Source organism: Neolamprologus brichardi, chromosome 9, assembly GCF_056152115.1.
Source record: "Neolamprologus brichardi isolate AB-2024 chromosome 9, ASM5615211v1, whole genome shotgun sequence".
NCBI lineage: Eukaryota > Metazoa > Chordata > Actinopteri > Cichliformes > Cichlidae > Neolamprologus > Neolamprologus brichardi.
In genome coordinates, this window is record NC_142112.1 from 12692427 (window position 1) to 12717485 (window position 25059).

Below are 25059 nucleotides of genomic sequence, written 5' to 3' on the forward strand. Positions count from 1 at the left end.
GAGCAGGTAGTGCAACAATAGAAAAATAGTTGCGGGACGGCACTGCGTAGCGTTTGTCTAGGGTGTTGATCATTTTCCTAAATCTCTCGTTTTGCACAGTGTTGATGGGAGCCATATCTTTGGTCAGGTGATAAGTAATAGCCTCCGTAATTTCTTTGTGTCTGCGGGAGTTCGACGGGTATAGGGAAGCGCTGTATAAGGTTCCCATTATTGACCCATATGGAAAAGAAATAGTAAAAACTTATATGACTTAACTCATGAAAGTGGCCACTTTCTCATTACTTTCATATATTGTTTTAGTAAGTATACAAAACATACAAGTTTCATTATATAATTTTTCAAGGGATCTTATATCTGTTTTTACTCTTGTATGCTTTTCATACAAATTTCACACAAGACAGATGCAAACTTTATAAGATTTATATATATCTTTTCCATATGGGGATGTTTGGGTGGTTGACCGGGACGGATTTTCTCCAGTCACTTTCTCGTCATCCCTGACGTGCTCTCCGTTGTTTTTTCCCTGCTAATTTTAGCATCACAGCTTCTGTATCACGTGGTAAAAGGCTCCGCCCTTGTCATTTGTTGAGCAGGAAGAGTGAGCGCTTGTTTTCATGCAGATTACGTCCCGGATCAAAATGCGGTACAATCGTCGTCGTCTTTTTTTTTTTTTTAAATCGTTGTCGTTTGGAAATGAGATCGCGATTTCCTAACGATTAATTGTGCAGCCCTATAAAGCTCCCTGAGGTGATGACGTAAAAAAGAAAAAAACGACTGAAACTCTGGAATTTTTCATGCAGTTATCTGGACTTCAACACACTTATCTGAGAAATACATATGCTGAGTCGTGAAGGGACTATTTTTACTCTGATAATGAGTAATTGTTCACAGCAGGATAATGTTTTACAAAGGGGCTATTAGGTAATTGTTACATAGATGCTTACCATCTTTGGGGTTAAGGAAAGAGACCTGTGGCAATACGATGATGTCACCATGACCTTTCTCACACTGTGATTAAAGATCATGTGAGTCACACTGACAGAAGCAGGTTCACAGAGGACGACAACACCCTGGGACCCCTCTCATTACATCTTCTGTTCTGCTAAAAATGAATCAGCTCGTTTGGTGTGGTTTGCCATCTAGCAAGAATAGTGCATTGTGAAGGATTAACAGGATCGCTGAAACCTATTGAAGTCCAACATGCTCACCCTGGCTGTTAATTGTAATGTTAGAAAATGACTTTTCAGTGTTGCCTCAGCCAAGGCAGCTCACATTCTGGTATTTTTTTAGGGAACAGTGTTGTATTTTGTATTAATTCAATTTTAAATGTACTTTAAGAAATTTGTCATGCAGAAAAATCAGAAAAGGGCAGCATGACAGATGTTTACTTTTATTATGCAACATTATGTAGGAGTAGGTCATGGATAATAGCCACTGATTTGGAAATAATTGGATATGAATAACTTGAGTTCATTGTTTATTATTATGACTGTAGATTTCTAATGAACTAGGCAGCTCATTCTCATTCTTTTTATAAAGATATAACACATTTTGGGGTCAACCGGAAAGAAAGGCAGAGAAACGTAAAGGTTAGGTCAGAGGTCAGATGTCAGATGTGGTCAGTATCCAGTATCATTTACTAAATGCTAGTAGTTTTAAAGATAAAATACATTTTATGAGAGTTTGACCTTATTTAACCTTGAAGAAAATGTCAGAGGTCTGAAGTAATGTGACATTTAAAATCCTGATGTATCGTTCCCTATATGTTGTCAAAACAAACATTAGCAGTAAACAGCTCTATATAACATTATTATCACTTTTTAAGTCTTTGTACACTACCTTCTGCGTGCTCACAATATACACCACACTTGCAAAAATCATAGTTTTAAGGATTTTTGTCAATTTCTGACCAATAAATAATTAAGTTGACCTTGCAGGCCTTGGTGGATGTAAGCCAAAATTTAAAGCATTATTAAACATGACCCCACTCTACACCCCCGCCGAGCTATCTTGTTTACAGACAGAACGTTGAGATGCATGCACACGCTACCAGAAACATAACCTCCAAAGTGAAAGGTAATTAAACAGTTTGCATATTCACTTTTACATTGCTAAAGCCACGACCAATCTCTCTGCACATGTTTCTGAAATTCCTATGAGTTGATACCGATGCCATAATACTGAAGCAAAGACGTTCTTGCTCCCTCTAGCAGAGCGTGCGGACGAAGACGGATGAGCTCTCTGGCTCCAGAGGCCACCTGGCTGCATCCATCCGAATAGATCAGAGTATCGCTCTTCTCTTCTTTCTGCCCTCTGACCAAGCATTACCTGTTGAAACATTGAGCTGTGAGGTGAGAGGTCACACTAATAGCCTCACTCCATCTTCCCTCTCCTGCTCGATTTCCTCCATCTCTGTCCCATCGCGCACTCTCACGCTTTCTTTTCCTCTATGTTCTCCCTCCTCCTTTTCCTCCTTCTATGACACTTTGGCCTATTGATGTGGATGCAGGAGAGGTCATTAGTTGATCCATGCTGTCACAGCTATCAGACCCATACACGGATAGCAGCAGGTAATCACCATAAGTACATACCAGCAGAAGCCGAAAGCCTTTATGTACACCAAGGGACATCGGTGCCGTTTTTCAGCAGTGTTCCACCATGTTCCACAAGGGATTCCTTCATTAATGCTATTGATCAGCGCATTTAGTAGATTGCCTTTATGACAATCTCTTCCCTGTAGGGAAACACGGCATCAAGACGTCTGGTATATGAAGAGCAGCTACTAAAGTGTGAGACTTATAGAGACACATGGAGATGATCAATGCTTCCCATGGACACAAGAACAGAACCTTTAACATCCAGTCAATTCTGGCTGAAGGTCCCTATTACCACATACTGGAAAAAGTGTGTCTATTATACACGTATGCTTGGAAAACTAAGGTGATGACAGCTTAATGCTAAAACATCAATTTATGGAAGTCATTGCTACGTGCAAAGACTGTCTTCAATACATCGTCTGACCACCACTCTGCGACGTATTACCACGAAGCAACTAAAAGGTTTTTCCTTTCTAGAGGTCAAGCCATCGATGGTGTTGAATGAAGAACAGCACTCACATCCAAGGCTTTTATTTAGCCTGCAGATGGCATTTCAGGGAACAGCATCATAATCACATCGATATTTTTTCACACAAACAGCAGCCAGAGTAGCTCAATATCCAGAAGCAGCATGTTAAAGAGAAAAAAAAAGTACTTTCACTTGATTCATTTGTAACGGGTTGGTTTATAACATTAGTTTGTACTTTATACACAAATTAGAGTTACTGTGTGGTACTTTGTATGATTAGAGTCTCCCTTTCCCACAATATCACACAAATTATACTTTAAATGCAACACTGCTGATATGCACAAGTGTTTCTAAAAGTAAAACTTCCTTCACCCTCATAATTGTCGCCACTTACCACGCTCATGCTTTTACATAACTTAAAGGTGATATGCCACGCAAAACTTTCTTTGGAAAAAACATCTTGAAAGTGCATCTTGCAAATAGTGCTGCCTTTTATTTATTTATCTTATTTTTTACAGAATACATTAAAAAGATTGCTGCTAAACTTGCGCTCATCCCACTTCAAAAGAATAAGCAGAGTAAAGGGTCAAATTTCAGGGTAACACTATATACACACACTGATTTTAAAAAGAGCTCGCTGTTCTATATAAAGAAAGGATGACTTTTTTATAGGATTTTTAATCACTAAAGGGTAAAATAAACTTCTACAAGTTCCTTTTTTTGTTTGTTTTTTTAAATTTGGGTCAATGTGCCTGCAGGATTTGACACCCTTGCCTGCATCGCACACATTACATCCTGCAAACACCTTCTTTCCTGTGTGACAACAGCAGGACTCTGCTCGCCTGGTTCCCACCTCCAGTCTAACTCCACTACCTGTCCCTCGCTGCTAGGCATGCACTCAGCTTGGGTCAAAAAGCCACATGCACAGAAAGCATTTGTGCACGAGCCTTAATTTTCACCCCAGCGTGTGGATCCCACACCCGGTGGCACTTTTCAATTAGACAGAACGGAAAGGCAAAAGCTGGGTGTGATGCTAACGACCTTTGCGGCAAAACCCTGACTGTCACTGTCACAGTGTGCACATGCAGGAGATTTTACTTGGCTCCATATTTCCTTCTTGCATATTTCCTCTTTCCTTCTTTCTTTCCTACTTTTTTGTTTAAATGAGACGGCTTCTTTGACAGTTCTCTATTCCTTTACTTGGTAGATCTCTATCCCTTCACCTTTAGAGAGCAAAACATGGGCATGGATGGAAGGATAGCATGAAAAGAAAGCAAAAAGTAGAGTGAAGAACTCATCTACTTTGAGCATGGAGTCAAGCAGAGTGCTTTATGTTCACCACCCGCTGACTGCAGATACAGCTTTTTGGCCATGATGTGTTCATGCATGTGTGAAGCTAACGCTGACAGCATCACAGAGCTGCACGGCTTACTGAAACAATCCAAGAATGGGACTACCTGGAACTATTGATCAGCTGAATTGCACACCAAGCAGACAGTCCTGGATGACAGCCCAAAATACTACAGGCAAGATCACAGCAAAAGTGTCCACATGATCAATGTAATGGCACTATACTAGCTTAATAGCACCTGTGTGAGCATGTCTCTGCTGTTGCCATGATTATGATTCCTATAATTTCATTCAATTGCACCAATTACCCCAGAGACTCAAGGCCTTTTCCTCGTGTTTCAGAAAAAAGGCAGCCTGTGAATATTGGGTGTAGACTAGAGAGCCAGGTTTCTGATCAATACTTAAGGTAAGGTGAGATAAGGCATCTGAGGAGCATTGCAGCTATTTGCTCTTTTTTTTAACAGTACACAGAGAGCACGACAACAACAATCATGGCTTGGCAGAAATATGGAGTTTACAATTCCACTGAATTGACTTGCTGCCATCTGCAATAACTCGCAATCACAGTCAGGTCTTAATTCTTGAGCAGCAGAACCATTCCATCCCATTTACCTCTGTGTCTCGATTCATTTATAGAGGCGCAGGCAGCGTAATGCAGTGGAGCATCAGAGGAGAGTGCTTGATTTGGTTAGAGAGTTCCTTTGTTTGTCTTTTAAGAGATGGAATGCCTCAGAGTATTGTCTGTAATCACTGTTCGCTCCAAAGGGGAATGCACAGCTCACATCAGTGGGTAGAAGCAGCTGCAGAGGTTCTGCGGGAGTGTGTAGTTCATTTTAGTTTGTAAGTAATGCACTAAGTGCGTCGCACCATATCCCAAACTCCACACCTCTGGCCTTCATGATTCAGAAATTTAGCAGGTTAGACGCACTCAAAATCAAGTTGTCAGTCAAGCCCTGGCGGCTGTATGCTTGCTGACCTTGCTGAGCCAATCTCGATATCTGTCCCCTAACCACAACTGTCACATCTCGCGCACCAGGCAATATGTCTGAGCCCCATATGAAATAACAAGCAGAAGAAGATGGAGCAAAAGCAGCTATTCTCTGTCTAACCCACAGACATTTACCATCAACACCGATAAATGCACTTCACTGTGACAGCTTCACACGTGTTTTCACAACACTAGGCGTTGCCTTCATTTAAATTAAAGTAGGTAGCTGTTGTCTGCATGGCAGATGAATTTACGTGCAAGATTATGTCAGGAATATTTATGCTATTTGCCTCCAAAGTAAACAACGACACTGCTGACATTAAATCATTTCCAAGGTCATGAAGGGCCGTGAATAACAGTAAGCCATCGTCACTGATTTATGGAGAAATCAGAGAGGACAGTGAAGCAGCACTTCTTTTTACAGAATTAAAATGACATGAAATCTCTACCGGAGTGGCTGTACCGTGCTACCGGCAGCACGGTGACACGGTGGTTAGCACTGTTGCCGCACAGCAAGAAGGTCCGGAGTTCAATTCCAACATCAGGCCGGGTCTTTCTGTGTGGAGTTTGCATGTTCTCCCCGTGTTTGCGTGGGTTCCCTCCGGGTACTCCGGCTTCCTCCCACCGTCCAAAGACACGCAGCTTGTGGGGATAGGTTAATTGGATAATCCCAATTGCCACTAGGTGTGAATGTGCGAGTGAATGTGAGTGCGAATGGTTGTCTGTCCCTGTGTGTTGGCCCTGCGACAGACTGGCGACCTGTCCAGGGTGTACCCCGCCTCTCGCCCTATGACAGCTGGGATAGGCTGCGACCCCGAAAAGGATAAGCGGAAGTGGATGGATGGATGAAATCTCTACCCTGGCTTTTTGTATTCTTACAGATGCTCACGCATTATTATGGATTGTGATTAGAGTATGACGTCAGTCTTATCCTGTTTTTTTGCCATCCAGGATCTGACTACCTCACTACACCCTCCACAAAATCAGCATGTACAAGGGAGAAAACTAGACACGCTTTTGCACTGGGATCCCATCAGCTGTGATGACTGTTAACAAGTTGATCTTCTAAGTCATCAGTACAGAGTAGTCATTTCTACATGAGCACTCAACACTATAGTTCACAGTTCTGACGTTAGTGTTTTGACAAAAGTGGTCACAGACTGACAGACGTTTAAACATGAACCACTGCGCTCAGTTCCTCAGCGACAGAGTGAGCAATCAGGAACAGTTTCCAATTACGACGCCCACTCACAACTCTAAAATACTTTCATGGTGCTGTCGGGGCAAATGAAAAAAAAGAAGAAGATAAATGCATCATCTATCAACATGTCTTCAACATAACAACAAGTTTCAAAGTCAAGAGGGAATTGGGAATTCCCAAGTGTAAAGACAGGAGACTTGTCCAAGAAGAAATGCTCAGAAAAAAACCCCAAATTATTTCAGCTTGCGTATGAAAGGATTTTGGCTGGACGGATATTTTCCACTTGTATTGTATTTTTTTTTATTATTAATATTAATAAAATAAATAATCTAAGAAGATGCACTATATGGACAAAAGCACATTACACCTACAGAAGCTGCTCTACCATGGAAACACATACCTCGCACACTTTTGTGCTGATGATAAGGCCAAAGAAGAACTGGCAACTTTTATGCACTATGAACTTAAGCACTCAGTGACCCCGCTCTCTAACATTACCAGGTCTGGAAATTTGTGGCAGTTACAGGGTGATTGGGGAATATCTGATTTTATAAAGCTGTAGCAATGGAACAGAAAACAGCTGAATTCAAAGAGGCGTGGCCTAATACTTTTGTTCATATGGTGTATGCTGTAGGTTTTAAGTATCCAATATGGTTCAACATACAATATGAGGTGTCATTCTAGGACAATGTGTGACTGTGATTCGTTATTATAAGGATGTCCAAAAAACTCGCTGAAAAGCCTTCAATTAATCCAAAATGCTGCAGCAAGAGTCCTGACAGGGACTAGAAAGAGAGAGCATGTTTCTCCTGTATTAGTTTCTCTTCATTGGCTTCCTGTTAAATCCAGAATTGAATTCAAAATCCTGCTCCTCACATACAAGGTCTTAAATAATCAGGCCCCATCTTATCTTAATGACCTTGTAGTACCATATCACCCTATTAGAGCACTTCGCTCTCGCTCTGCAGGCCTACTTGTTGTTCCTAGAGTATTTAAAAGTAGAATGGGAGGGAGAGCCTTCAGTTTTCAGGCCCCTCTTCTGTGGAATCAGCTTCCAGTTTGGATTCGGGAGACAGACACTATCTCTACTTTTAAGATTAGGCTTAAAACTTTCCTTTTTGCTAAAGCATATAGTTAGGGCTGGACCAGGTGACCCTGAATCCTCCCTTAGTTATGCTGCAATAGATGTAGGCTGCCGGGGATTCCCCTGATGCATTGAGTTTTTCCTTTTCAGTCACCTTTCTCACTCACTATGTGTTAATAGACCTCTCTGCCTTCAATCACACTTGTTATTAACCTCTGTCTCTCTTCCACAGCAGGTCTTTTATCCTGTCTTCCTTCTCTCACCCCATCCGGTCGCAGCAGATGGCCGCCCCTCCCTGAGCCTGGTTCTGCCGGAGGTTTCTTCCTGTTAAAAGGGAGTTTTTCCTTCCCACTGTCACCAAAGTGCTTGCTCATAGGGGGTCATATGATTGTTGGGTTTTTCTCTGTATCTATGAAGCGCCTTGAGGCGACTTTTGTTGTGATTTGGCGCTATATAAATAAAATTGAATTGAATTGAATTGAACTCTATGATGGAGTACCATATTTATTGTAGAACTTCTTCGGAGCTACATGTCTTTTCACAGCAGCTGCGTTGTGTTGCAAAAATAAATAGGAATAAATGTTACTGCGCAGTAGACTTAAATAACAGAATTTTGTCAGTTTAAAAGATGAAGACATGTCAGAGAAAGCAGACATGGGTTAACGAGAACGTGACTCAGAGGCAGCCTGAAGACACAGAAGAAAAGGAAATGGCATATTCTTGCAGCGAGAGAAGCCGAGTCAAAGATCTGAGACTCAGCTGAGCTTTGGCTGTGATAACTTACTGCTTTAGCACCTACTCCGCCCCCACCTCGAAAACTTTTCCACTTGGCTCATTTGACTCCCACTCTTCAGAATGAGATGAGAGCTACACACCCTTGAGGTTTCAATCGCCCAAAAAAAAAAAAAAATACCCAAAACATTTCCATCAGTGCCCCCACAGTTTTGCTTCTCGTGATCAGAGCAGTGTTCTGAAAAACCTGCACTGGAAAAGCCAGTGGAATAAATAAGTCAAAGTAAGAGAAAAACCCAACCAATTTGAAAACATCTGATTGGGGCTGGAGGAGAAAAGCAGGATGAAAGAGTGGAAAAAAAGAGAGAAGAGGAGACAGAGGGAGAGAGAGTGTCAGGGGCAAGCCCTATTGATCTGAAAGCTTAATTAACCATCAGATGCTTCTGACACAGTCTCTGATCTTCTATGATCAGTGGCAGTGTGGCACCACTCTTGGGGTGGGGATGGTGGGGAGGTTATAGAAAAGAAACAGGAGAATGACTGAGAGAAGGGCAGAAAGGAAGAAAGAGTAGATCAGTGATAGATTACAAATTCACTTTGCAGAGTGTACAGAAGGATGACGGGGTGGGAGGTGACAAAGGAGAAAGACTAAAGACAAAGAGATCATGAGGAGACAGTTGATTGGGGAAGGAGGAGACAAAAGGGCAAGAAGCATAATATGGATAAAGAAGATAATGTGAGGGGAAAGCGAGTTAAGGAAGGTGAGAGTGAAAAAGAGGTGTAAAAAGGAATGAAGGATGAAAAATGCTGTAGATACATTTGCCTAAACGTCATCATTTCCCAGAATAACGCCCTCCCCACACTGATGCAGTCACCTTCAGCTTCTGCATGCACGCATATGAGAAAGGTCTGCTGATACTGAGATGACAGCAGTGATTACTCGAGGATTGAATTGCCAATTCTAATACATCTGAAGAGCCGAGATCTCAGCCTGATGATGTCATCTGGGCAGAATGGAAATTGACCCAAGTGAAACCAGTCAGGAGCGAAGTGAAGGTGGGGAGGATTGAGTCTGACATTAATCCCCGGGAGGTTTAAAGAGTGAAACAGCACACCTTGGAATGTGACGTGGGGGGGTGAGGGTGTGAAGGCGATGCATTTCAGAGGTGCTTTGGCTAATGTTAAAATTGATCTGGGCATGTCAGAAAATACATTCAGTGTACATGAGGTTAACAACTCAACCCGAGTTCCCATCAGGGTAAATCAGGAGAGCTTGGCCAAAAAATAAATCCAATTTGTGGAGTAATTTCTATCTAGCAGAAGGTGAAAGAGACATAAAGGTGAAGAAAGGGAAAATGAAATAAAAGTCTTGACATGTTACACTCACCAATGCGTCCGATCGTATTAGCTCGTGGAGTGGAGACGCTGTCTGGGCCCTCTGTGGTTTCATAGAGAGAGTTGGAGATCCGTCGTTCATTGCTCTCCAGAATAGAGTTAAGAGGATGCTCCAAAAATGAAGGGCTGCCAGGGACTTCCTACATGGACCGAGGAGAAAAGACTTGCTTACAACTTGTCAGACAGACAAACAATCACACTGCCTAATCTAAACTAGTAACGTGCAGATTTAGGTTTCAAATACATTCCAAATCTGTGACTTTTTTGGATCATGTATTGTATTTACAGTATTCGTAAACTGAAAAAAGAAACTGAGTCAAATTTGTATTTTTTTTTGTTGCTTTTTCTCATCAAATACAGGACAACATGCTAACAAGCGTGAACAATCAAATGCTGCAATGCTAAGATGTGATAAAGAAGGAGCTACCAATCACCATCTTAGTTTTAACCAGTTTTGGGTGTAACACATTCAAAGTAACACTTGACTGTAATGTAACATGTTACTGTACTAAACTGAGTAATTATCATCATAGTAGTTACAATTATGTCATTACTTGAGTTACAAAGGTTCTTCGGTTATCTGTACACCACTAATAGAAAGAAAAAAAAACTCCTCCTGTGCACTTATGCTACAATCAGCTAGCACAACTTCAGCACTTTGCGATCATCTGCACAGACAGCATGCTAACGCTAAGCTAGCCCAGAATTCTAGCATATGGTTTATGTTACATGACAACGTGTTTCAAGTCGTTTTACAGAGTAACGCCAAAGTAATGTAACAAGTGATTTAACAAAGTCCTTTTCCCATCAAGTAAATAAATACTCTACTGAATAACTTTTAAGAAAAGCAACAGATAATGTGTAAAATATTACTTTTGAGCAATGACCCCAACATTGGTTTTAGCATATCAGTGTTTGCTAACTAGCTAACTAGGATTAGCACGAAACACAAAGTGCTATGTAGCTATGTAATACTTCTGCAGGTATTTTGTCATTAGCAAACTCTGATAAGCACTAAATTTTTTTTACTTGATATTGATGCTAAGATCTCCGCTCACATTTATCATAGAAAGATATTTCATTACATAAAAACAGTCAGAAGGAACAACTTGTACTTTTAAACAATACATTTCAATAAAGCTATAGGTCATTTTTTTTAACTATAGTGTAAAGTGTAAGTGTTATTCCTTCTATTTCAGTTTGTGAATATAGGATTACAAGGTGATACACACATGGTGTTCACATAAAAATGGGTCAGTAGAATGGATCCCAGTGCTGTGCCACCAATACACCAAAAACATAGAACCGGTGCTTCAGTATCAATCTCAGCTTACATCTCGGTATTTTCTGCTTCAGCAGTGTGAAACGGGTCGTGCAGTAGTCAGAGCTGGATAAAGCTCAATGGATTTCCCATAGGCCAATAGATAGCTCTCTCTAACAATGAGCCCTAGTAAATGGACCAGTGACATTTGCCACATGGTCAATGTGCTGCACTGGTGGTTATTGAGCCCACTCACAGTCAGTGTATGTCAGTCTTGACAGCTGAACATGGTTAGTGGCTCGTCTGGGACCAGTGTACACAGATAGTCTTGAGTATTCAAGAGCCAACAGCCTGTCAAACATGGTATTTTGGATAGAAACAACCAAACCAAGAGTTTGGGAGTAGATAGGGGAAAATAAAAAGCAGATAGAAGAAAATAAAACCTGGGTATTGTCCTAATTTCTCACAGTTCTTTATAGCAGCTTGTGGGCAGCCAGGGGAATCCACTGGAAAAGAACTCCCTGTACAGGACCTATTACAGATAGCTCCCTTGCAGCTAGACAGTCCAGTGTGGCTCAACTCTATACTCTAAAGCACGCTTTAAACCAAGAAGCCCCGGCTAATATTGATGTCTCACAACACTCTGCTGGCTCCCGGCCAAGAAAAAGGGGAGTAAAAATGTAACAACAAGAGCAGCAGGGAGACAGAGGAGCAGGATGGAGACGAGGGGGAGAGAAAAGAAGAGGATGTGCTGCTGAGGCTTTTGTGAACAAATGACAGGTTTTACAAAAAAAAGAAAAAGGGAGAATTATTGGGTGTGGGAGCTGCGGCCCTGCTGAATTGTGGGTGCAGTAAAAATCACATCCTTGCGGGAGCTGTGCGTCCTGGGAGATGCATACCGGGGTAGAAGGACTTATCGGCTGTTTAATATAAATGAGAGGTTTAATGAGGTTGAAAGCACAAGACTTTATCGGGACAGCGTGTTGATAAGAGAAGATGTCGGAGTGAAGCGTGCACGAGTGCGCGCGAAACGGGGGCGGGGGTGCTGGGTCAACGCAATTACAATCAGAGCCGCGGCCACTGCCAGCCTTTTAATAAAAAGCATGTCCCTAGATGATTCAGACTCAATAAGGTTCAAATTGTTGAAATGAAGATTTATTTAACTCGCTTTTCTCTCCTTTATTCAGCCACTCTGCACTTTTTAATCTGTCTCAGATCCGCCAGAGACCTGTCATGAGCTTGACAGAATTAAGATGGAAGGTTTTGGGTAAGAGGTAGGTGGAAATATGTGGAAAGATTGGAACAGAGAGAGCAGCTTAGGACCAAAGTGATATGAAAACTATGTACAGAAAGCACTGAGTGGAATAGATCTCAGAAGGAATACCAAGTCCCCTCTATCTCTAAGAGCCGGACAGGTTTATGTGAAATGTATTTATTGGTTTCTATGGCAAACAGACATTGGAATAAACATAACACAAAGTCAAAATTGCAGCAATTTAATCTTTGTGTATTCAGTATTAATTAAATCCGCTTCTGTGCATGCTAATGCTTTAGCCCCGGCTGCCTCTGCTAACACACTTGTGAATATTTAGTGGTGCAGCTTTCTACGAAAAGCTGTGACACGTTCCTGCACAATTTGCCACCAACTAATATTCAGTTGTCAAGATATCCTGTTGTGATGGGCAATTCTGGAAACATTCTGTTAATGAAATGGAGAAAGAAAACTGCTTTGTGATATCACAGCAAGCCCATTTATTCTAACATCAATTGGGCAAATTGGCGAAGACGCCGATTTCTTTATTTTAATTTTTGGGGGGGTTTTGTTTTTTCTAAAGGTGTGCTTGCTCCTTTAAGTCTTTCAGTGATGTTTAGCCCTTTCTTACCACCGGGTCTCATCATATTATCACATTTTTAATGTGTTTTAATCTAGTCATTTTCAGAGTGGATTATCGTGTTGACAGAGGGAGAGGGCAGAGCTCTGCGACTTACACTGAGATCGGGAGCTGCTCCCCTCCCGCTGGACTCGCTAAACATGCACGTGCGTTTGTGTGTTCAAGGCAATGCTTTAATGTGCAGTGCACTTGCATATCTGCGTGTGTGTGTGTGTCTGTGTGTTCTAAATACATCTGTGGGAAGTGCAGACTTGTGCACAAATGTTGTTTTTTTTGCCTGCACATCAGCATCTCCCTGACCTTGAGTACTCAGTAAGGGAGAAGAAGCAGTGTGTTGACAGGCATGGTCTTAAGCTGTCAACCAAGGCTAATAATGTCTAGTCCATGGCCATTTCCTGGCCTTCTATCCTGGTCTCAGCCTGTTGCCGGGGCCCTAATCCAGTCAACCTCCACCATAATGCTGTAATTACAATTCTTAAGCTGCTGCATCCTGCCCCAGGCACAACTCACCTCTCTGCTGGCTAGATATACCCCACTTTCATTAGCTTCTCACATCCACCTAGAGCCTTAACCTAATGCCTGTGCCTCCCAAAGTGGACTCGCAAGTCTTTTAGGACTTCTTAGCAAAACTTCAATTTCACCAAAGTATGACACAGATTGAAAACCAGCACAGCAGTGAGAAATGTGAGAATAACACCTGCTCGGGTTTAACTGTTAAGCCACTGCTCTGTCTCCAACTGCAACATAATAAAGGTCTTGTCTTGTTGCCTAGCGAACCATCTATCACCATAAACTCCACCTACAGGCTGCACTCAAATACTGTGAGACTTTAAAGCTCTTTCCTCTCACACTGGATGCAGCAAGAATACAGGAGAATACACACATTATGCTTTCTGTGTATTCAGATGTAATGCAAGCATCGAGATCGCAAGCGCCAATCGTACTTGTTTTACATGTTGTGGTTTTCTGTTACGTATATTTCAAGCATGTATGGAAGTTGTGCAGTGCCTGCGAGTGCTGTCCACTCGAATGCTGTATGAAAGCAGTTACAGCAAAAGTTTCATAGTAAAACAAAGTAGTTTTGTACTTGAAAAACAAATAGGCCCTTTTCACATTAGCACACATTGTTTTGTCATGCAGTCATTGGAGGGTAAACACAGGTGTAATTATTAACATTAATTAGATCGGCAGAGGCCAAGGCCCTGGTGCTGTGATGGCTGACTGGAATGGTTAGGAAACAATAAATAAAACAGCGGTAATTAACTGGATTGTTTACATTAATGTTTACCGTGTTAGGACGTGTCAGAATGGTCCTTCAGTGAACCAGCAAATTAGCAATAAAATAAATAAAATTGTGTCATAATAAGCTGCCAGTGTGTCTGATGATGAAAATATAAATTGCAGGTTCAGCATATTATATATGTTTATCAGATGCAAAGACTGCCTACTACTTGTCAGCAAGTAAATGCAGCAGTGTAGAAGTGTACAGCTACACTGTTGGTACATGGAGGTTTTTAGCATTGTGTTTATACTACTTAAAGTACAGGCAACAAGTGTTCAGAGACTTAAATTTAACAATTAGCCTGAACACAATCTTTCTGATTGAAAGGTGTCAGAATACACAATGCATTGCAATTTGTTCCGTATGGGTGCCCATGCTGGGCCCTGTCTACCGCTGAAAGTGCCAACAATGGTCACAAGATCTGGATCATGGAGCAATCCGGTCGTTAAGTGATGACGTGACGAATCCTACTTCCGGGCCTAAAGTAGTCTGCGTTTAATATGGCTTTTGTGTTGTTAACATGTTTAATGTTTTGTATTTTCTTCTATTTAATCTCAAAAAGCTCCTAAAACAGTCAGTGATCACTGTTGACCTCCCTCGGCTTTTATTACCGCTAATCATTTATTTAAGCTCAGTTTTTAAAACCTTAGGATGTAACTACAGCCCAGCCCATGCAGCAGTATATGAATGACTAACCTCGTATTGTGGATGGATTATCTCAGTTGTTCTCCTGGCTGAAGTTTGGTCCTTTTACAGCATCCTGCCATGCGATTACATTTGTTCCTGACCACCGAGAACACTCACGTTAACTTTTATCGAGTGGAAAAAAAGTTAGCTTGTTTATATTATGCTAACATAGCTGTGTCGCTAGCGGTCACGTAGCACATCATTATATACCAGCCAGCCAAACTTCAGTAACCCTACAAACGTCACTGCTGTTTAGTTTTCTGTCTTCATTTATGTTGGAAGTGATAACAGAGCTGTACGTTTTAATTTGTTTCCAAACCGCCGCAGTCAGGACATGCTATATTGTATTTAGATAGAAGCTAGCGAGCTAACTTCCTGCTAACTTCTAACTCCGTTAAATGTCATAAATTCCGTTTTCATGGAGGCCTGGATGTTAAACTTAATTGTTACACCTGGTAGAGCAGAACACTGATCATTTTATTAAAGATGAAAGACTTTAGACAGTTTTTCAACTCTCAGTAATGCCACAGTGATCATTTGATATATGGACCTGCAGCGGAGTTTAGGCCCAGACACGGCTAGTGACGTCAGACTTTACGACCGGATAGAAATTGGGGGCCTGATATGATAAATCATGCTTTCTTTTATATCACGTGCAAACTCAGGTGTGTGTGATGCTTACTTGGAAAGCCAGTGGAGGCAATGTGATGTTCTGTGATGTTTTGGGCAATATTCTTCTGGGAAACCTTAGGTCCTACTATTCATTTGGATGTTACTTTGACACGTACCACTTACCTATGCAGACTGTGTACACCTTTTCATGCAAACAATATTCTCTAACGGCTGTGGCGTCTTTCAGCAGGATATTGCACGCCGTCACAAAACAAAAAGTGTTTGACAACGAGTTTAAGGTGTTGACGTGGCCTATAAATTCGCCAATTCTCCATGACAAACTAGTCTATGGAGGGCCCACCCCACAACTTAAATCATCTGCTGCTAACATCTTGGTGAAGAAACCAGTCCATGCCTCGATGGGCCAGGGCTGTTTCGACAGCAAAAGGGGAATATTAGGCAGGTGGGCATAATGCTATGCTAACCCTAACCCTGTATGAGTGAAGGTAATAGATGGACTGATAAAATAACTTAGGTGCTGTCAACTCATCTGTCACAAGAAAAAGGTAGGCTTAGATGAAACTAAAGATCTCTAGCTCACTAGCAGTCCAACAGAAATGACAAAACATTTGTTGTTTTTTTTAAATGATCAAAGCTTTTACATACTGTATTTAGACTTAACATTCTCCCCACACACATTAATAACTTTTTTGTAGCTCTACACTGAAAACCACATGATTACTCATACCAAGCAAATAGACTTCCATTGACTTTTCTTTTATTCAACAGGATTTATAATTGCGGGTCACAACCGTTCTGTATAGGATGAGGTTCTGTTCACATTTGTCAAGGTTAATAACAGTTCAAGAATCTCATACATAACTCATACCCGAGCACTATGCTGTGAAGTGAAAGGCGTACATCTGTGTATTTGTATTTGCATACAGTTACATATGTTGCTCAACAATACTTGAGTTTTCAGAAACTAAGCACACACTTCACCTCCACAGTCCTCAGCCATGCCCAAGCAGCCCACTCAACCGCTAGATTCAATATATTATTCTCTCAATTGGTCCTATTGAGTTTCCCCTGCCGCTCCTAAATGAGTTAGTCCTTAGAGAGCAGGCCGGGAATGAGGGCCCGGCAGCGCTGGAATTGCATTTCTGCTGCTCTGTGATCCGCTTTTCTCAATTTAGTCACTGTGTCATTGCAAACTCCATCTCCCAGAGTGCACTGCTCTGTGCCTTCACTTTATCCCTTCCCATGAATCACTCCTATTTGCTATGACAACAGGTGAGCTCTAGTTCCTACATGTCACTATCTAACTTGAATTCAATCAGTCCATACGAGTGGCCAGAGGGTTGGTCAACACAAATTTCCCTCCCTTACCTTCCCTCCCTTACCCCTTGCCTCTTTTGCGGGGCCAGCATCTCATTGTCTTAAGGTCTCTCCCAGCAGTGGTCAGCTCAATACTAATAAAACCATAATTTACTAGGCTGGGGCTCTGATTGATAGCTCTCTCAAGGCTCTATCGATCAGCCCTTCTCTCATCCGACTGAGCGTCTTTTGTTAGGACCAGCCACTTCCTTCCCCCTTGTCTCTTTGCATAAACCGTCTCTTAGTGACTAACAGCAATACTATTGGAATGGATTACAAACAGGCCTATTGGCATGCTGAGGACATCGCTTTGGTGCTCTTTCACTTACAGAATCAGCTGTTATATGTAGTCTCTTCACAGAGTTAATTGAGTTACTATGGCTATGAGTCCTTATGACGCAACAATGTTAAGGTGAAAGCAGTAAAGTCTGCGCCACATTCATCTCTCTTCTGTGCCGTCTTCCATCTCTTATCAATAATAAAACAGTGTTTTTAGCTAGCCCATTACTGTCTCTGACCACATTCTCCAAATAAAGACAAGAGTCATAGCAAACAAACCAATTTATGAAGAGGTGAGGTCATTCATGCTGTTTCATGAGAAAATTGCATTAATTGGATTCAAACCAATGTGCGTAAAACAGACAATGGCTGAATATACTGCCTCTTTTGTGTATTTGCCATGCGTGCTTCCCTTCTTTGGATACAACTGAATAAAAGAAGTTGTGAAAAGATCCAAGTTCGTGCAAATAATAAAGATCTTTCACAAGAATACAAGCAGCCTAATAACGTGCCCTTAAACTACCAACATTATTAGCATGTTTGAGGTCAAAGAATCTAAGCGACCTCTGTAGGTGTAGCTGCAAGACTAAAGCTGGGCCCTATTTGAACAGAAGTGCTGATCAATAGAGCATAAACACAATCTGACTTCCAAGATTAGTATGCAATGGTTGCATAATATGCAAGTATGCCAACAGAGGACAACTCATGATGAGCACTCATGATGTAAAAAAGAAACATAAAGAAAAAACCCAAGTGGAGTTTGTCTAAATGAATGTTGACAAGTCACAGCGCACCCGGGAGAATGTTGTTTGGGACTGACGAAGCCAAATTTGAGCGTTTTAGTCACACCTCAGCTCCGTTTCTACAACAACGTTCCCATTTCACCCATGCCATTTCCATTTTATTACATTTCTAAACATAATAGAATATCTGAAAAAACAACCCACATGCCTGCTCTGTTTAATATAGCACGTTTAATATGGTGGTTGCCAGTTTTGTATTAATCACGTCTGGTGGAAAAAATGTGTTTTTACCCCCACCCACCCTCCCACCCCTCCCCACACTCCCACCCCTCCCCACACTCCTCCTGCCCTTTCATCATTACGCATCATTCTGCTATAAAGCCTGCCACATTTCTTCCATTTAAGCGCTGATGTTGATTAGCTGTCATGCATGTCAGGATGTCAGTGTAGTAAATGTTGGGATTACTCATGGTTCATTTGTCGAGGAACAGCAAAAAACAGAGCGTTGCTGTATACGAGGTAAAATGTTAATGGCTCAAGAAACGGGGAACACGGGAAACCAGAAAAGCATTTCTCAGGTACCTAAATGACACTGCAGCGATTGTCCCACATACGCAACCGGAGGTGCAAGACCGTAAAGTGTATCAAAAGGTCAAAATATAGGGAATGCTTTACATAAACCTTTATATTTATATCTATGCAGTGTTGACAGAAAGGCACTAAAGACAGCTAGAAATATTTTTATTATGTCTCCTGAATTCTGTGCTCGAGCTCCACAATGTAAAAATAGCACATTCGGATTTTCAACTCAGCCTGTAGATGCAAAGAATGAGCAAAGTCTTACCCGACAAACATAGAAAACAAAGGCACAAATGATTTTGTGGTGAAGTATCTTGTAGAAGAATGTTTTTGTTGCCCTGATTAATGCAGCGCTTTACCGGCAAATTGTCATAGACCTGTCACGAAGGATTGGTGGAAAAAAACAAAACAACGCGACTGCCAGTCTGTCAAAAAAAGAGAAGAAGCCTATGACTGCAGGAGATCTCAGTCATAAATAACATCACAAATGCACAGAGAGGCATAATATGTCATGTGATGAATTACAAATCAGTGAAACTAAACCAAACCGCATGCATGCTTATCATCAGCCTGTCAGCTTTTAGACACCTGTGTGATAAATATCTTAGAAATATCATGATGTGCAAACGCTGTTGCAACACACAGAAACAGACATTTACCACCAAGTTAACTTTCTTAAACACAATATTTGCGTTTGTGCACGTTAGACATAGCAAGTCCAGCTTAATTTAGTTCAATTCAGTTCAATCTTATTTATATAGCACTAAACTACAACAACGGTCACCTCAAGGCATTTATTTTGTAAAGTAAAAAAACAACATATACATAGAAAACCCCAACCATCAGACAAGAACCTATGAGCAACCACCTTGGGGACAGTGGGAAGGAAAAAAACCCTTTTAACAGGAATAAGCCTCTGGCAGAACCAGGCTCAGTCAGGGAGAAAGGACAGAAGACACACTATGGAAGAGAGCAAGAGGTTAACAATAACTAATGATTAAATGCAGAGTGGCCTATAACTCGCGTTATAGGCCAGTGTAAGGTAAGTGTACTGTCAGGACATAAGTGAAGAAGAAACATTCATTGCATCATGGGAAGTCCCCAGCACCTTAGATCTTTTGCGGCGTAACTAAGGGAGGATTCCTGATCCAGCCCTAACTCTAAGCTTTATTAAAAATAAAAGTCTAATCTTTAGGGATGGGTATTGATAAGATTTTCACGATTCCGATTCCATTTTCGATTCTTTTTAGCAATTCGATTCTTTATCGATTCTCTTATCGATTCTTTTAAAAAAGGAGAACACTAAGGTCGATTAGCTTAGAACTTTGTTTTATATCTTCTCTTTGAACAAGATAGAAATTTAGGAGTGACATGGCCTTACAAACCCAGCAGTGTAATCTTAAGAGATCCACAGCCTACGGCTCTTCAATGGGGTGTCACAGGGTCCCCGGGGAAAAAAATTGTAAATGTAAAATAATAAAATAAATATTCTTCTGTAGCAATAACAAAGTATAACATCAATTATTCTGTAGCAATTACACAAGAATATCCAGTAATGTCCCTGCCTGCAATTAAACACATTCACTTACCGAAAATCAGGGGCATCTGCTGTGGCAAATGGGTGCAAACCTTTGACCACAAACTTAGTCACTGCTCGGTGACATTCATCTATCCTGGCCTGAAAGGAGACGCTACCGGTAGACTGCAGCGAGAACTGCCAGCGTCTGAGCCAGACTCTGTCTGTCTGTCTCATCATGGTCACCTAAATGCACAGTAACAGCAGGTTTTGTTAGTTGACTATTTACCTGCCGCATTAACGGGAGAGGACGTGCAAACGTTACCGTTGCTGCTGGGTTAAGATTCACGAGTCCGGAGGTTATCACGTGTTTTGTGAGCAAATGCTTTTGCATATTCGTAGTGTTCCCTTAAATGAAATATCTACTTTGCAAGTATTGCAAGTTACCCTGTTGTCTTCCGTTCTCGTAAAGTATAATCAAACTTTTTAGTGTTTGAGCCGCTTAAGCGCCGTGTTTCCTGCCAGGTAAATGACGCTCCGCAACGTGGTGACATCATTCGGGGCGACTGGAATCGATAAGGGAATCATTTGCAAAAATGGCAAACAATTCCAAGGAATTGAAACAGTGGGAACCGGTTCTCAACAAGAACCAGTTTTCGATATCCATCCCTACTAATCTTACAAGCAGAGAGGGTGTCTGTCTCCTGAATTCAATATGGGAGCTGGTTCCACAGAAGAGGAGCCTGAAAGCTGAAGGCTCTGCCTCCCATTCTACTTTTAATACCATAGCAACCCCAAGTAAACCAGCAGTCTGAGGGATAAGAGCTCTACTGCGCTGATATGGTACTATGAGGTCTTTAAGATAAGGTGGGGCCTGATTGATTCACTGGCATTACATGAAGTCTCCACACATTAGTTAAGATTGGACTTTTCTAATAAACCTTTTTATGTAAAGGAGTTCTGACTGCGTTTAATAACAAACAGAGGTCTTTTTTGTCTGCTCCCATATTAATCAGTTTCTTTCGAGAGGAGGGCAGCTGATAAACTGAGGAACTTAACATGACATTCAATATCACATTCAAACAAATTATGGTAGGTCTGTATGTTAGCTGTGATAGCTACATATGGGGCTTTTCATACTCCATTTATTTCTATTTCCATTTGTTCTATGTATGAGGCACACTTCTCAACTAAGTCTACTCCAAATTTCTACATTCGTGCTGAACAACGCTCAGCTTTCCTCATTTCGGTCAGGGAAATAACCTCCATGCAAATAGAAAACTGTAATTGCAGGTTTCTCCTATCTACTGTATAATTGCGATATCATTAACGTTTCTACGGCGAACGACTAATTTAAAAAGCGCACGCTTGATTGTGCGTCAGACAAACGTGGCGATGGCGGGTCGTAATGAGACAACGGGACAGGGTTTGAATCAGACTGACAGAGAGTTGAAATCGCTCAGTCAAAGAAAGAGAGCAAACAGTGATCGCGGGAAAAGAAATTAGCGCACGAGACTGAGGTTCGCCACTCGGGCATCAGTCTGCAGCGCTTAAAGACAGAGAACACTCGGCAAGAGTGGCTGAATAAAAATAATGGAACTGAAATGACTTTTCGAAAATTTAATTGCTTAAACACATGTGACGATATATTAACAGAACTCAGATATAGAAAGAGAAATTAAACAGTCTGAAGCAGAGATGCAATTACAATGTTTCAAACATATTGGCTGTGACCAATCTTACTGCTTGACTATCTGGGGCAGAATGGTGGTTTTTCAAACAGAGGCTATCTGTGAAGCCAGAACAGAAGGATTAATTGTTCTGGTTCAGAGTGGCGGTGCATAGTGTGTGCGTGTATGTGTGTTTTGAGGCGCTTGTGTTTGTATGTGTACTGCAGTGAATATATTATAAATAACACACTTTCTTCCTACCTGTCTCTGTCTGGTCGCTTGTTAAATTCATTATCTGCTGGCATTAGGATTCACTTCCAAGACATGCCACTCTTCTGAAAACTTTCATCAACTCTTCTAACGTCGACCTTTTTACGTCCGACTTCCTGCTTTGTCGAGTCTCTGCTGTTCTGTGACCTGGCTGACTGAGTGTTCCCGGGCCAATTGAGATTGGTGCTTTAAAACTTGGGTGATTGCAGTAAAGTGTCGACACTTGTCATATTTTGAATCAGGCAAATGGAGACCTTCCGGGTTTGTGCTACATTAAAAATAGCCCCAGCACAGAGCAGCCCACTGCTTTGTTAGACATGAATATGACCTTAATCATGCTGAAGGTTTTTTTTCCTCTATTCCAAGGTTGGGGGCGGGGGGGAATCTAATTTAACCCAAGGCACAGGCTACTCATCGCTGCTGCTTTAATGGCGGTAAGAATAGACCAGGTTCTCCTCAGACATGGGATTAATCATGAGCCATCAGCAGCATGAACCCGCCTGCTGAAACACTCGTCTTTGTCTTTGAAAGAATCTTTTTCTAGATGGAACAAGCTCCAAGCCCTGCCGCAAGAAAAAAAGGATTTCAGGAAGACCTTGGGCAATTTAATTGTGCGCATGTTTTAGATCTGCAACTGCAACACTGTGTTTCATATTTCCATTAAGGTGCTTCATGTTTGGGTCCTCATCAGTTAAAAGATTTTTGGCTACATTACATGAAGGAAAATGTATCTTGTGTAGTTTTTTTGGCCCCCCAAGCAGCAATCCAAACAAGCTTAAGCCACTGCTGTGTTTTACCAAAAAACTTCCCTCACTTCAGGCCAGTGGACAAAGCAAGGTGGTGATGAAATCAATGCAATTTTCACAGACTGGGGTGGCCTGGATATAGTGCACCCACTGAAGCCCGCCGCCGCCTCAACCACCACTCTGATGCATTAGGCTGCGCTGTTCAGCTCCTCTCCCCTGCAGACAGTGATGGATCTGATTCATTTCAACGGTGGCCTCCAGTGCTCACTCCCATTCGGGCTGGGTGACAGTGGCAAACTGGCGCGGGCTCCCCGCATATCTGCTGGGCCGATACGGCTGAGCATGGGGGAGGGACCGGGCTGCAGCTGGGAGCCTGAGTCAACATTTAACTTGCGCTTCTCTCACTTGAGGTTGAAATTCTTACACTTTACAAGCTTATCTTTTCTCCACTCAGAGTACATTAAAATAACCCTCCAGTGGCTTTAAGGCATCTATTCAAACCATGAAGCTCCCAGAAAACACTGCAGCGTATGGTTGCCAGTAATGGGACTTTGATAGATGGAATCTAAAATGTACCATTATATCTCCTTCTGGTTTAGTTTTCAGACACTCTTTGCTTCTTTGCATTGCTGTCACCGTGTTGTCTCATAGCAACTAATGTTTGAAATAAATACCAAGTGATATACAAACGTAACTTCTCTCTAAATAGATTAATGTACAAATAGCATTTTTCATCTTTCTGCCTACAGAGTGCTAGTTTAATAATAAAAAGTGTAAACACATACACACACATATATAGCCATTTCTAATGACAGTAGCCCAGCTGTCTGCTTACTGTCAGTCTATCTACCTGTCTGCCTGCCGGTGAGAGATTAAAGACGACAGGAGAGTGACTGGACCGAAGCGATAGAACTCACTGAACCTTGGGGCTGAGGTTTCCCAGGAGGGACATGTGTCCTCTCTCTCAGTCTCGGTCAGGAGGCAGGGTGGAGAAAGAGCGGGGAGAAGGAGGGGCGGCAGATGGGGGGTGTGGTGGTGAGGAGAAATAAAGCCAGGCAAAGAGCAGGTTGTGTATATTGGACGGTGGCGTGAACTGTAACAAATGCAGTGTCAATTAGATAAATTCAGCTGCAGTTTTCCCTGAAATGTCTAAAAATTTCCACCTGTTAAGACTATCGAGAACCACAGGCTGGAGCAAGGGAGGCGAAAACTGAACATGGAAACGAAAGGAAAACAACTGCACGAGGTAGCAGGGGCTGCTAGAGAATGCTTAGCGGATGAGGGGTTACCAGAGAGGGTGAAGGACAGGGGAAGGGGAGGGGGGCCTCAGCGTGAAACTCCAAACTGACACACAGCCACAGGACAGAGGCTCCAATTAGAGTCACAACAACACTAATCAAACCTGATCTACAACCTCTGGCTGCAGGGCGAGTGAGCGTGCACGAGGCTGCGAATGCATTCACACATCATTCCACTACGCTGGGATACAGTCACACCATGCATTGCATTCCCCCCCCCCCCCCCCCCCCTTCACCACACTATGTGAATGACAGTTTTGTTGATGGGAAAAAAAAAAAAAAAGGTAGGCCAGGTTAAGTTTTGCATCACAATGGACGTTTCACGAAGGTGAAATCCCAGCACTTTAATATTCTTGACTGTTGCTTCGTGACAAATATCCATATTCCTTTATCTCCCGATCCTACAGTGTTATTCTGCAGAGCTGTCAATCACAACTCGGTGAAGTACTTCTTAGATATCATATCAAGGCCCACCGTGAGCAAAGAAAAAAAATCACGCAGAGAATGGGGAAAATGGGAGACGCTATCACTATATCTCACACAGGAAATGGGAATGTTTGAAGATTTGCATGGTGGTGTGGTCGCTTCATAAAGGTCCTTCTCTAGCTATCTCAGATTTCCCAAAACCTACGGGCCTTAGATTAGCAGCACTGGAAAGGTAGAGGAAAATCAATATCATCTATCAGCCAAGTTGATATGTATCTTCATTCCAGTGTCTTATTCCACCTTACCGACTCAAAACAGGGATATGACTAGGGATGGGTACCGTTATCCGGTTCTGACATAAACGGTAGTAACCAGACCGAAAAGCAGCACACATTTCGGTGCTTTTTTTCCTGAGATGTCATACACTTTGGATTCCAGCCAATCATTTTACCTTTGCAAGCGTAGTAGGCGGGCCCAGGTACGTACGTTCTTTTAGAGCAGAGCTACAGATTAAAAATGCCCAAGGCGAAGCGGTCAAAGTCTGGATGTACTTCACAGCAAAATATGCAAACTCAGCAGCCTGCAACAAGTGCTTTAAGCTGATA

General features: G+C 41.9%; 1 protein-coding gene across 1 annotated transcript in view; it reads right to left on the bottom strand.

Annotated features, from left to right (window-relative positions):
- LOC102796224 (partitioning defective 3 homolog) overlaps positions 1 to 25059 on the bottom strand; it is a 381329-nt gene that overhangs the window by 151169 nt on the left and 205101 nt on the right. The window contains exon 15 of the mRNA XM_087845929.1: positions 9809 to 9956. Coding sequence (XP_087702055.1) covers positions 9809 to 9956 — 148 coding nt within the window. The remainder of the gene's footprint in view (positions 1 to 9808; positions 9957 to 25059) is intronic.